We start from the raw sequence: 13,559 nt of genomic DNA on the forward strand, positions 1-13,559 counted from the left end.
GAAAAAATATTCTCAAAATGGCCTACTCAATGCACCTCGACCCCTATCACAGCACCTTTTGAATTGTAGCTCGCCCCTTCCCCACCCCACAGCTCCTCTGTAGCCCCTCAATCATGAATATAAAATCCAAAGGCATTGAAGTATACAGGCGCCAAGATAGACCTGCCGATGGCCGTCATTCCTGATAAGACTAAGAGTGCAAATATCCACAAACCACAATGAACTGCGAACCTTCGTGCTTTTTGGGGGGTATTTGCCCCCCAAATAATGCTTGCTGCCCATGCCCTGCCATTGAAGTGTTAACTGTCAGACACAAATTTGCGTTTATTCCATCTCTCCCCCCCCCCCCCCCCGCCCCCCCCCCCCGCCAGCGTCTTCTCTCCCTAAACTGCAGCAAAGATGTCCGACTCCCTCCCCACCACGAGGCCGCTAACACCCCGCTGGTAACCCTATCCCTTGTGTCCGTGAACACTGAGTGATTAGCAAGTTTGTTTTTAAAGCCCAGAATTCCTTCAGATGCTGCCCGAAGGGGCGGAAGGGGCTCTCCGCGGAACGTAAACAAACCATTTAAAAGGATGACGATCGTAGCCCCCTGGGACCATGCAGCCTCATGGCCTTAGCCTGGGTGGTCTCACACTAGTATGGAGGAGTTTAGGAACAACGGTCTCCCTTTCTCGGCTGGAATAGAGCTCACGTCATTTTAACATGTTGGGATGCCACCGTGTGAAGGCTGAACGTGCGCAATATTCAAGACATGGGCTGGATAGGGGGCCGGAGAATCAGGCCCACTACGGGTTCATACTTAATTATGGCAACAGGGTTAAAGTGGATATTTCGAGGGCAGCATTACATTTGGAGAGAGCAGGTCTTTAAGTGGGTCCAGGCGGAGCTCAGCACCAGCAGTTCTAAACAAGGTGATGGCAAATAAAACACGCCGCAATCTACATAGGTGTTTTGAAGGGAGGAGAAAACTGCTACGGAAATCACTCCTCGCAGAGAAGAGGCAAATGTTCGTGCAACAACAGAAATATCTTTTCAGAAATCTTGAAAGACTGCGCACTTTTATTTTAGAAGACACGCGGATTGGCGAGGCAAGGGTGCTTGTATGCGAGGTATCTTAAAAAATACTGTGACTGCCCTTGAAGCTACAGGAAACTTCTTCCATTATCTCCGCTGTGAACGTGGCACTCTGACAGCTCCTAATTAAAATGAATGGACTGCCGTGCGCGAAAGGTAAATGTTAAACGCGCGCATGATACATGCAATGCAATGGTGAACGCGCTCGCACCATCTGGATTGCATTACACGGGCACTCTGACAGCTCCTAATTAAGATTAATAAGTCTGCCGTGCGCGAAACCGCCGAAAATATGCCAAATCGGGCACGCGTAAATTACATATAGCCTATCACGTCAACGCTACTAAATACACAGCACAGCGAAGACGAATCACTAGGCAGATGCCATAAAAAACTAAGGAATGTGCCAGCCGGACCCCTTTCTGAATTATTTTTTTTTTTAACGCATAAGAGCTCGGAAGCTCCGCCCCCCACTTCGTGGTGGCGTAGGCCCGAGCCCTAAAAAGAGCCACTGCACTTCTTCACATATTCTGTGCCAATCGAAACAACGCCAGAGCCCATCCGTGACTCCAATCTTAAACGTCATCCAAGCAAAATGAATCCAAACCATTGCCTGTGGCTCAGAGGCATAGCCGGAAGAGACACAAACTACCAAGATAATATCATCGCCAATATCAAATCGGACTAGAATTCGGATTTGACAAAAACAACTGCCCGGCAAGGAGCTTTCCTGAGGATGTGCTTCAAACTCTGCCAAGCTCAACCCGACTGCTTTGGCAGGGAAGTATGAACTCAGGCGATAAAGTACAGGCACACAAATGTCTTAAAAATCTCTGTCAGCCTTGCAAATAAGGAGTCATTGGGACACTCCAGTGAGCCGAGCGAGCTTTATTAAACACATCACAAAAACATGTGAGCCGTGTCCCTCTTGGAAGATTGCAGAAAATTAGCAAAGCGTGCCCATGCCTAGACTGTTTTCACCAGTTAACTGCAGAAGGTGTTGGTTAAGGACTCTTCAACATATTGGACATCCACTCATGCAGTACTGCTGCAGTGGTGCACATGAAAGGAACCAACACCATGCCAAGTGCCCACTTGGTAAAATATCTGAACACTGCAGAAAATAAATTGAAACCTATAGGAGCAAATTAACTAAGAAAAGATTATCAATTCAGTCGTTTGTTCTTAACTATTTATTTGGAACACTTTTGCAAACTGTTTAATATGCAACTGTTTTAATTAACTCAGCATACATACACGTAGTACCTTTTTTGTACCAGAACAATTTCCTCATTTCAGCAAGGATCCCTGGGGTGTTACTCGTTATGTGGGTATGGCTTTGCTTCAGTTAACAGTTTAGAGACCCTCTCTGGAACTTACAGTTCTCCAGTGTTGCAGGACAATTTCAGTGTCACCCTAACCAGTGTTGGTTCAAATGCTCCCTCCATCACCACCCCTTTTTGTACCGCTTTTGGCCGCCATAATTGTGGCAAGGTATGCTCAGACGTGAGTCCCTTGCTCACTTTGCCACTGGATTCAAGAAAGCAGGGCTGAAGACGGCTGTAATGCCAGAAACCGGTCCTCGGAAGCTTGTTTCCGGTCCAGGGAAGGCATGGCTTGGCAGTTCGGGCTGGACTGTTCCCATGAGGCACAGGGTCAGACTGATTTGCATATAGCCATGTCTGAACTGGGGTGGCAGAGTGGGCTAAAGAACGGTGATGGATCAAACCCAGATCTTTTGACTGGGTGTGAGTTTTTGATTGGTTCAGATGCTCCGTCCAGATGCTCCGTCCATCACCACCCCCTTTTGTACCGCATAACTGATTGGGCCTGCGCTTGATCTTCATGGGAAAGACTCGGCACGGCCGAACACAGAATCAAAACGCTCCCTCAAGAGCGGAGATATCGCGCTGTCGTTTGCAGCATTAGAATTGTGGCTCAATGGTTAGAGCAGGCAGACCTCGATGCAGAGCTCTGGCCAGGGACCAGGGTTCGATTCCCGCCTCGGCGGGTCTCGGGCTCATTAATTCCACTGACCGGATATTCTCGCCTCAGTGCCTGTTCAGATCATGGGTCCCACGCTGCAACTCTGGGCAATAGCTTCCTTAGTCTCCACAACGGCCCCCACAACGCGAGGGATGCCTGGTCTGCACCATGGGGGTGCCCAGGAGTGGACACTTCACAGGGAAAGCCAGGAAGGGTTCCCTTACGGTATTCGTACAAGCGCCGGGAAACCCACTGCGGGTAGCTGTGCGCTATACAAGTACAAAAACATTTACATTAAAAAAGAGTCAGTGTGGGTCAGTGGTTTAGGTCTAGATTATTACTCAAAGGTTCGGTGTTTCAATGATTATGGGTTCCTGAATTAACGTTACTCCTGTCACTTCCATAGGGTTGTTCTGATCACTGCGCGGTCTTGCGCTTCCCCGCCAAAGGTTTTCCCTAGTAGCCGAGTGCGGTTATGGATTCATAACGCTCCGGTGTGCGCAGCCCAATTGGGCTACATTTGGGCGTTTTTGGCCTACGCATGTCGCACGCGTCCCCTGGTTTATTCGAGGTTCATAGTGCCTTGTGCTTTACATGGAGCAGTTTTCCTGGTACGCCTTCCCGGCTGTAACTATAGGCTGGCCCTTGGAGTGCGCACACACTCCTGGTATTTCAATATGACTCTGACGCCCTTGGGGCTGGAATAATTGGACTACAGCTTTGCTGAAGAGCTGATACATTATTATTTTTCAATTCTCGTGTGCACAGGGTTGGCTACTCCTCCATTACGCTGTGCTTTGCACTACAATATTGAATACGGACACCCCCTGGCAATGCATGGGTGAGATATATCAGGAGGATGTGATCTATTCGAAAGGAGCGCACAAGTCTCCTAAAATAACTCTGTTGACGCTCTGGTTCTCCACGTCAATGAGTAGGTCAACCGGGCCCCAGCTATAACAGTCCCTAGCTCGGGGTAGCAAGGCTTGATTGACGCCCATCATCATTCTTAAGTCACAAATCCTTGGGCATGATTTTTTTCCCTACCTCATTCAACACGACGGATATTGGGGCATCCACGCGCGCTCGACGGGGCTTAGACAAGGGCACAATAGTTTACAGTTAGGGCGCTGCGGCCAGATACTCTAGTTACGGTGGAAGAGTCACCTGACATCAACACCGGTCTCCTCCTTTTCTTACTAGTTGGTAAGAAATCACAGAAAGGGTTTACCCGCACCTGACAGGTTGCCAGGACAAACTCCTAGTCATAGCCGGACACAAACAGCGATAGGCGTTTGTATGACGACATCTGCGCCATCTCTTCCAAGAGACGCAATTCCTCTAATAAGGATGGACAACTTTGACGTCCTGGCTGCGCTGGCCCTTGGCGACGGATCCCCTCTGGGACATCTTTGTTACTGGTCGCATCTATAATATGTAGACATATTTAGCTTTTGGTCACACCCTCTGGAATTAGGAGGGTCTTTCACGAGGCCGGTCCTTTACGGACCGTTTAGGGATTCCTACTTGTTTTATCAATTCCTTTCCCATCATATTCCACAAATTTCTAACATATAGCGTTCAGGAGGGCGTCTCATTGTCGCCATATATTCCTTCCTGTCATTCGCGGCTGTTCTGATGATGGAACAGATGGTTGATTATATTTTTTCTTCCAGCCTCCCTTCAGCTCTCTAGTGCTCACCAAGTTACTAAACAGGTGATTTCTCCCTCAAGGGAACAGGGCATCCTCCCAATCGTGTTTAGCGGGATATATATATATGTTTATCTTAAACCCTTCCACGCTGATGACGAGCTGGGCTCGTCATGAGGTAGCCTCCTGGCACGCTGATGACGAGCCCAGCTCGTCACGTAACATGCGCTTTAAAAAATCTCAGCGTACGAGCGGAATTCCGCCCGCACGCATGCGGTTAACACAGACATGGGCCTTAGCCTCACACCTTTCCCGACATCAGATTTCCTCTTCGGATCCCAATTTGCCCTCAGGGTTACAATATGTAATGGCCTATATCGGCTAGAACTTCGATACACTTATTTCTCTTGGATCATACTTTTTTCCAGAGTTATCTCATTCCTACACAGCTCAGCTATGTCTTACACGCTCCAAATTAGGGAGCTCCAAAGGAGCCCATTCCAATGTTATCCATGCAGAGGGTTCAATTTCGGGGGGTTGCCAGAGTAGTGGTGCGCTTAGCATCGCAGGGCTCGAAAAATCATTTCATTTTTACTAGACCTGCAGGTCTAGTAACCTAAAAAATGTACTCTATCTAACTGAAATGCACTTGACCTCAGTTTCTGGAAGCGGAGCACATGTGACAAGTTAACAAGATTTAAAGGCATTTTTATTGCTCGTTCACTTTGTGAGCAATAAAGATGCCTTTAAATCTTGCCATCTTGATACATTTCCTCTGCTTCCAGAGACAGATGTCAAAAGTCAGTTTGTCTTCCTACTTGCCAGAAAGGGCGAGTAGGACCAAAAAATAACTTGCCCTAATTCAATCTAGCTCGCAAATGCGAGCGGGTGAGTAGATTTTTCAAGCCCTGCATCGTCTATCAAACAGTTTTTTCCTGCCCTCCAGAGTTTCGGGTTTTTCCCCACACAGGTCTCTTGACACATACTACTCACCATGTGCAATATCTCGGCTGTGAGAGCTATCGACAAGTTAAAGAGTACGAGGTCATCTTCCTAGTGGAGTTGGTCAAGGACCTTTGGCATTCTGCCGGAATTCTCAGATTTAGGTCATTGCAGAATAAAATCCATAGCAAAAGATCACAGAGGCGGACTGGTACTTCTGGTATCTCCAGATGGCAATGGGTGGCAGCTTCACCCGAAGGACATTCAGTGGTTGTAAGCCTTTTCGGACTCTTGTTCTGCAGACCTTTTAGTGACAGGATTGATTTGTCGCAGACGTTCAGCTGGAGATCAGATCCATTGGGAAAAGGATGTACGCCTTGTCTCACGACTGTCGGTGGGACCGAACTACGTTTCCCTCCGTTCCATCGAATTTTCGGAGAAGGGGGACGCAAAATTTGCGTTGATTAGCAGAGGCGATCTTTGCAACTCTTGCATGGAAGTCTCCATTTTGTTTTCCAGTACTCCTGTCCTGCTCAGAGTCCTCTGTGACCCTTTACAACATTCCAGGGTTCTCCTGCAGAAGCGCTCATGGTAAATTGGGGCAGTTGTCTTTTTTGATACACCAAGGAGCTATAGCTCAAAGTTTAGTCTTGTGCCTTTTGGCGGCAGAGGGTCAGGGTTCGAAACAAGTCAATGCTGTAAATACAGTTTCCCCAGGTGGTATATTTTTCAAACATTGTTTTTTGTTATGATATATACGTTTTTTCCGGCATCAACTGCAAATTGCTGGGTTTTCGGACACGCTGCTGGGGTTCATTTAACAACCCTGGGTCCTTCCACTAAAACACAATATTTTTTCGACATCGGACGGTCGCGTTTGTTGGTACGTACACATCACGTCATCTCTGTGAGGGTTGATTTTTCCTACTTTGTGAATGTTTTATCAGATAATGTAATTTGGATTTGAGTAGCGTTCACTTCATAGCGGCCATTTCGGACGTTTCTGCAGGTTATTCTCAGATACAGGCAAGTTGGTGGGCTTGCGCTGTTTTTTTCTGGGAGTTATTGAAAGGTAATGGGTAGCATAAAACCCCAGACCAGAATAATCCTCTCTGTGGGAGGTTCTCTCATTTTTCCTTATTTGAAAAGTGGCCAAATAATATGTCGACATGGAATCGACTATCGTCCGGCTGTGTTACGAGGCCTTTCCACCTCTCGGTGTTCCTACGGCGTGACAAGCCCTCGATTTTGCAGGTACAGTATCTACTCCAGGAAGTTTTCATTATAATTAATGTCAGGACTACATCTGGTCAAGGTCTGTTCACATTAAGTTTTCCAAATAATGCAATTTATGTGTGGTTCCATGCCTTAAGGCTCACAAGGGAAGTACTTGGTTTTTACTACCTGAGGTTATGATATCATTGTTTGATATAACGGTTGATTACATTTACAGAACCTTTTACATATGTGTCTGCAGCTATTATAGCCAGTGGTTGATGGAAGTTATGCCAGAATACAGTATCCTTAACCAAATGTTTGCGACAGTCTGTTCGTGGGACCATATCTCTCAATATTGTTTGATGATTTCCATAGTTCAGGACATTTCAAGATCTACGGATTGATATTCTCAGTCTTTATTTAAACAGTTTATTATAAACCCGTGGGTGATATGACTGTAGTTGTGTTGAATAAGCGTTAAACTAGCATAATCCGAAGACTCCGGTCCTGTATAGAATACAAAATTAGCTAGCATTAGCACCAAGATTTTTCCATTCTATTAAGGACAAGGAGGCGAGGATTATCCCACCCGGTTTTATTACAATATTGGTAATAATCACCCACCCGCATGTACTTGATATTCTGTATGAGCAGAAGTTACGGGTTTTTCCCGGTCTCATTCCTTTCGAGTTCTGGAAAAGAAGACGGAGCAGGTGTACTTCTGGTTTAGAAAACGTAAACTTTACAGTTTGGATATGGTTCTTCCACGTTGGAGGACGATTGTTGGGACTCAAATTATTAATGTTTTTGATTGTTAAGGTTCGAGCAAAGAAAGAGGAGGAGAAACAGGATACTGTGTCTCTTAGAGGGCTATACAGGATGTGATGTATGGACGAGCATCATGGGAAATGTAGTTTTATTTGCATACAAAACGATTTTCATTGGCTGCTGTGAGTAGCAAATAGAAGAAAGAGAAGCATAATTCTCTCCTCCGTATCCTTAATGGAATTGAAAATTCATGCCGCGAGTGCTAGCTAATTTTTTATTCTACTTTCAAATGGACTATGAAGGCCTATCATCAAATGGTATTGCATCTCAGCTCCAGAAAGTACTGTTACCTTTTAGAGCAGTGTCTCATTTTAATAGCTTTCTAAAAGACTGTCATTACAAATCTGTTTAATTTGGTCATGCCTAGAAACATTAGCTGCCTCGCCAGCATCATATTTAAAACAAGCATTAGAAATGCAATTGGTCTCGCATTTTTTTTTTTGAGTTAGACTACTGTCATAGCTCAACAGCTACGGGACAGAAATTGCAACTTTGCAGGTGCTGAACAGAGCATTGCTCAGTGAAACGGCCTGAAAGCCTAAAACGATGTTGATGGCCTACAAAATAAAATTAATTCAGAGACTCTGTCCCTCACCACCCCTTGTTGTAAATATTTTTGTCCACCCTAAGCGTGGAAGGGTATACTCAGACATGAGTCCCTTGCTCATTGCACCATCAGGATTCAAGCAAGCCGGGCCGAAGACGGCTGTAATGCCAGAAACCGGTCCCCGGAAGCTTGTTTCCTTCCCAGTGTAAGAATTGGCTTTTGTAGTTTGGTTTGCCCTGTTCCCATCATGCACTGGGACAGGAACAGACTAATTTGCATACAGCCAGGTTCTGAAACTGGGATGGTGCAGTGAGCTAAAAAACGGTGTTGGATCTAGCCCTGATCTCTTGACAGGGTGAGAGTATTCTGCTTAATTCAGAGACTCTGTCCCTCACCACCCCTTGTTGTAAATATTTTTGTCCACCCTAAGCGTGGAAGGGTATACTCAGACATGAGTCCCTTGCTCATTGCACCATCAGGATTCAAGCAAGCCGGGCCGAAGACGGCTGTAATGCCAGAAACCGGTCCCCGGAAGCTTGTTTCCTTCCCAGTGTAAGAATTGGCTTTTGTAGTTTGGTTTGCCCTGTTCCCATCATGCACTGGGACAGGAACAGACTAATTTGCATACAGCCAGGTTCTGAAACTGGGATGGTGCAGTGAGCTAAAAAACGGTGTTGGATCTAGCCCTGATCTCTTGACAGGGTGAGAGTATTCTGCTTAATTCAGAGACTCTGTCCCTCACCACCCCTTGTTGTAAATATACAAAATAAAAAGGCAGATCAGGATGACCAGGAGGAACCGCTGACGTTTTGGAATGGCCAATGAAAGCAAACAAATTAGTGAAATCTCCTGGGTGTCACTCAAGCACTCAAAGGCGAATCAGACCCAATGTACCAATAAATACCCTGCATTTCGAAATGGCACAACAACAAACAAATGGCAATTCTTGGGCATGCCAAAAACAATAGAGGAGATAACAGGTCTTACAGACAGCGCATGCGCACTGCCTAGGCTCGACCTAAAAAAGTGCGGCCATTTCGGACGTTTCTGCAGGTTATTCTCAGATACAGGCAAGTTGGTGGGCTTGCGCTGTTTTTTTCTGGGAGTTATTGAAAGGTAATGGGTAGCATAAAACCCCAGACCAGAATAATCCTCTCTGTGGAAGGTTCTCTCATTTTTCCTTATTTGAAAAGTGGCCAAATAATAATATGTCGACATTGAATCGACTATCGTCCGGCTGTGTTACGAGGCCTTTCCACCTCTCGGTGTTCCTACGGCGTGACAAGCCCTCGGTTTTACAGGTACAGTATCTACTCCAGGAAGTTTTCATTATAATTAATGTCAGGACTACATCTGGTCAAGGTCTGCTCACATTAAGTTTTCCAAATAATGCAATTTATGTGTGGTTTCCATGCCTTAAGGCTCACAAGGGAAGTACTTGGTTTTTACTACCTGAGGTTATGATATAATTGTTTGATATAATGGTTGATTACATTTACAGAACTTTTTACATATGTGTCTGCAGCTATTATAGCCAGTGGTTGATGGCAGTTATGCCAGAATACAGTATCCATAACCAAATGTTTGCGACAGTCTGTTCGTGGGACCATATCTCTCAATATTGAGATTATAAAGATACATAAATATTCAAACATACAGGGGATTTCAATTAACCCTCTTTGTCCATTGGTCTGTTCAAGCATCATTCATATTTGCTTCCACACAGCTCAGCATTGGGAAATGGATCAGCCAACATTAGCACAACTGCCTAAAAAGTTGGTGGGTCCATCTCTGCTTTTATTTAAATTTTGTATTATTTATTTTTGTGACAGTTCACTTTTATTATTTTATTTCCACATACATGCGGACAACATTTAGACATCTGCATTTTTAGGTTATTTACTTTTAAACCTTTGATGCATATTGCATTTTTTTGCAAAATAATTTTTTTTTATATATATATCGTGTGGCAGAGCTTCCTTATGATAATAATGCATATTACATACAACAGGTCTGAGTACATGTGAATATGGCTGAATTTAACATTAGACAATGCGTGTATAAGGTGTAAGGCCTGGAAAAACAGACTGATTAACTAGCAAATGCTGACAAATGTGTGCTTGATTGCCATGTTTTTAACTCTTTTAAATTTTAGAAACTCAATGTTTTTTACACTGTTCAGCTTCACAAAACAGTGAAGGGAAGCTTTCGCTAGGCCATGCTTTGTAAGCAGCATGTTTCAGCAAAGGGACACTGTTTGCATATTTTTTAAGCAAGTTAGGAGAAGAGTATGAATGACCACCTCCTCCTTTTGTAAGACATGGTGATATAGTTACATAAATTACAGGTGCTGGAGATGGGTTAGACACATGGAACTGTTGCTGAAAGATAACGCTGATGGGCTGAGTTCAGCTGGTAACACCAAAGACAGCAGAAGGTATGCGGGTCAAATATAAATGCCTCATCATAATTCAGACATCGTAAACCAATACAGGGGGGATATAAATTAGATGGTTCTCCATATCCAAATACTTTGGGTAGGGAACAGATTAACATGTATGGGATGCATGATGAAATATGATAGGGACGTAGCTAACATTTGCTTTAATCTGCATATTATCTTCCAAGTTGTTTATAATAATATTGATCATTCAGAAACACAGGATTCAGTATCTGGCAGAGGTGATGGGAAACAAAAAAGCCCTTCAAGCAACCTGCTTCCCTTCCCCATCAAAAAAATAGTAGGGCCTTGGATAGCACTTAATTGGATGTACCCCAGCCATACCCATGTGCCAGGGAAAAAAACGTCTGCACCCTTTTTCCCCTTTTTCCCAGCATGTGTGAATGGAGCACACGAGGGAGCAGGTATCTGTCCCATTGCAGCAGTATTTTGGTTCTCTTCCCTGCAAATAAAAACATAAAAGAAATCTAAGAGAGTAATAAGCCCATAGAAAACGTAAAGCTCTTAAGGGGCCTAGCCACTTGAAAGTCTAGAACAAAAGAAACTGTTATCAAGGTGCAGAGAGACAAGGGTGGCCAGTGTGTTCCAAGTGCCACCACCCGGCAGAACAGTCACAAATGTACAAGGGGTGTCCACTAGCAGCAAGGCTCCTAGGGCCATAGGGACTCAAACTAGGGTGCAGGGGATACAAGTTCTGGGGACCCGAGTGCAGAAAACGAGTGTAGAAGACAAATGTAGGGACAGAAACATTTCCTTAATGGTGCATTCCTGCAGTAGGGTAAACATCAAGATTCACCACAAAAGAATATAGCACAACTGATCTTCCGTGCAAATGAGGAAAACCTTCAGAAATAACTATTGTAGAAGAAGGGCTTGACAGCAGGATATGGAAATATAGAGAGAATATTGGCAGCCCTTCAAAATGGAGATATATATATATTCGTTTTCAGTCTAGCTCACTACGCTTCCCAAGGTTGAACCAGGAGCAGGTGGAGCATTGCATACAATATGGACAGCATTGATTTGCAGCGGTCCTCATCAGGACTTCACGATGAACCAACTGGACTGCATGAGTAGACAGCGGTTACTCCTCACACAAGTTTCTATATTCTGCAGGCCTGGTCGTGTCCCCACGGCGTGCTATGTTCAGCCAAATACCTTTTAATATTCACAGTGACAGGAGGAAAACAGGTGTAGTCAGGCTTTAGCAAACCTGTTTGACCATTCTACTAAATGATGTATTCCCCGCCCCAAAGTTTACTCTATGAAGATTGCACTAGGAAAATTTGATGTAGATTACAAAACTATCCAACACACATATCCCACTCAATTAACTTTCATCTGAAGTACCCAAACCCTCAAAGCAGTAGAAGAATTGCTAATTTTCTTAAAACCTACACATGATTGACACATATCAAAAAACATTCAGATTCGACCAGCATGTCAATTTTTAGGGGGCTTTTTTTAACTACATGACTCCGTGTGAAAACGTAAGTACTTATATATCAGATTTAAAAATAACAAAGCAACACTGTGACGTGTGTGCAACCTATGAGGTGAAAGAGGAAACAACGGTTCCACAATGGCAAATCAGAAATCTCGACATTTGCTTTCAGTTCTCAAAAGGCAGGATAGTTCCTGAGCCACAAGAGTTGTATTGTGTATATTGCTCAACAGGAATTGGCCTTCGTCTCGTACACAAAATAATAATTAAAAAGAATACCTAGCGTGTACCCACGAAAAAGCAGGCCACCCTGGAACTTATAAGCATAAGTTTAGTTGTCACCTGCTCCAACGCTTGTAAAGATAATGCATGACCGTGGTGAGTCAGACTGCCGCACCAATTAGTGGGCTGTACTTCTCCTATACAACCAGGAAGAAGAAGCCAGGCACTGGACTGACAACGCCTGAGAGCTACCGGCTTCCTGACGCCAAAACAGGCTGAGTCTGAACTACATCCATCCCACCAGTCCCTCTCCTCCAACTGGAGGACGAGAAGGGTATCATCCCGGAAGAAGGGGTTATCTGAAGGTGATGGAGAGATCCATTCGCCAAATTTACACACATGTGATGATGTAGCTTGATGATGGAGCGGAGGCTTTTCATAGGGTGTGCGGCTGCGGAAGAAAACGTGACGGGATACGTTACGCGAAATAGTGCGTCACAGAATAAAACTCACAGAATTCTGCGACGTAGAAGGAAACGGCATAGTTCTCCTCGCACCACTCCAGGGTGGAGGTCGGCGGGCCCCAGTAGCCGGGCCTGTCCGCTGCGGGAGCCATGGTGGAAGTGGGAGGGAGAGCTGAGTGGACGGAGAACGAGACTCCGCCTTGTGGAGGCACTCGGTGCCTGGCGGCGAAGGGGAGGCGGGCCTGGGAGGAGAAAGAAAGAGAGTGGGGAGGGGACAAAGAGGCCAGGCTTTTTCACGGGATTGTCTATACGCCATGGCAACGCCACAAGCCAGAGGGAGGGGCTGGTCATGCTGTTTTCTCCAGTCATGCCCTGTAATAAAAGTAGACTTGGGAGTTAGTTATTTCTGTTACTGCTGCTTTGTCATACTCGGGCTTTCCACAATTCGGTTTAGTTGCTGACGTTAATTGATATCAACGAACAGCTGGAAAGTCATCCACGGAAACATGCTTAACTTTTAGCAAAGAAAAGTAGATCAAACTGAGGATAAGGTCTGACGAGTGAGTCATTTGAGGACTATGCGAATGAGCGACTCTGTTTAATATTTATTCATATAAATTAGTAGTAAATTACTTCATTACTATTGATTTGGTTTAAATCATAAAAAGATCGGCTTAACCGCTAAAACACATAAACACATAGGGCATAAAATTCATGAG

General features: G+C 44.9%; 1 protein-coding gene across 3 annotated transcripts in view; it reads right to left on the reverse strand.

Moving 5' to 3' along the window:
• The window catches only part of ACER3 (alkaline ceramidase 3), a 188,465-nt gene extending 175,377 nt beyond the window's left edge, over positions 1-13,088 (reverse strand). Inside the window, exon 1 of one of the 3 annotated variants that reach the window (XM_078658514.1) lies at positions 12,890-13,088. In XM_078658514.1, coding sequence (XP_078514640.1) covers positions 12,890-12,992 — 103 coding nt within the window. In that variant the 5' untranslated portion in view covers positions 12,993-13,088. Of the gene's footprint in view, positions 1-12,433; positions 12,711-12,889 lie in introns of those variants that run through there. The other 2 variants (XM_078658515.1, XM_078658516.1) reach the window with 2 other exon arrangements.
• Positions 13,089-13,559: the final 471 nt, after the last annotated feature.

Source organism: Lissotriton helveticus, chromosome 8 (genome assembly GCF_964261635.1).
Source record: "Lissotriton helveticus chromosome 8, aLisHel1.1, whole genome shotgun sequence".
NCBI classification, from domain to species: Eukaryota; Metazoa; Chordata; class Amphibia; order Caudata; family Salamandridae; genus Lissotriton; species Lissotriton helveticus.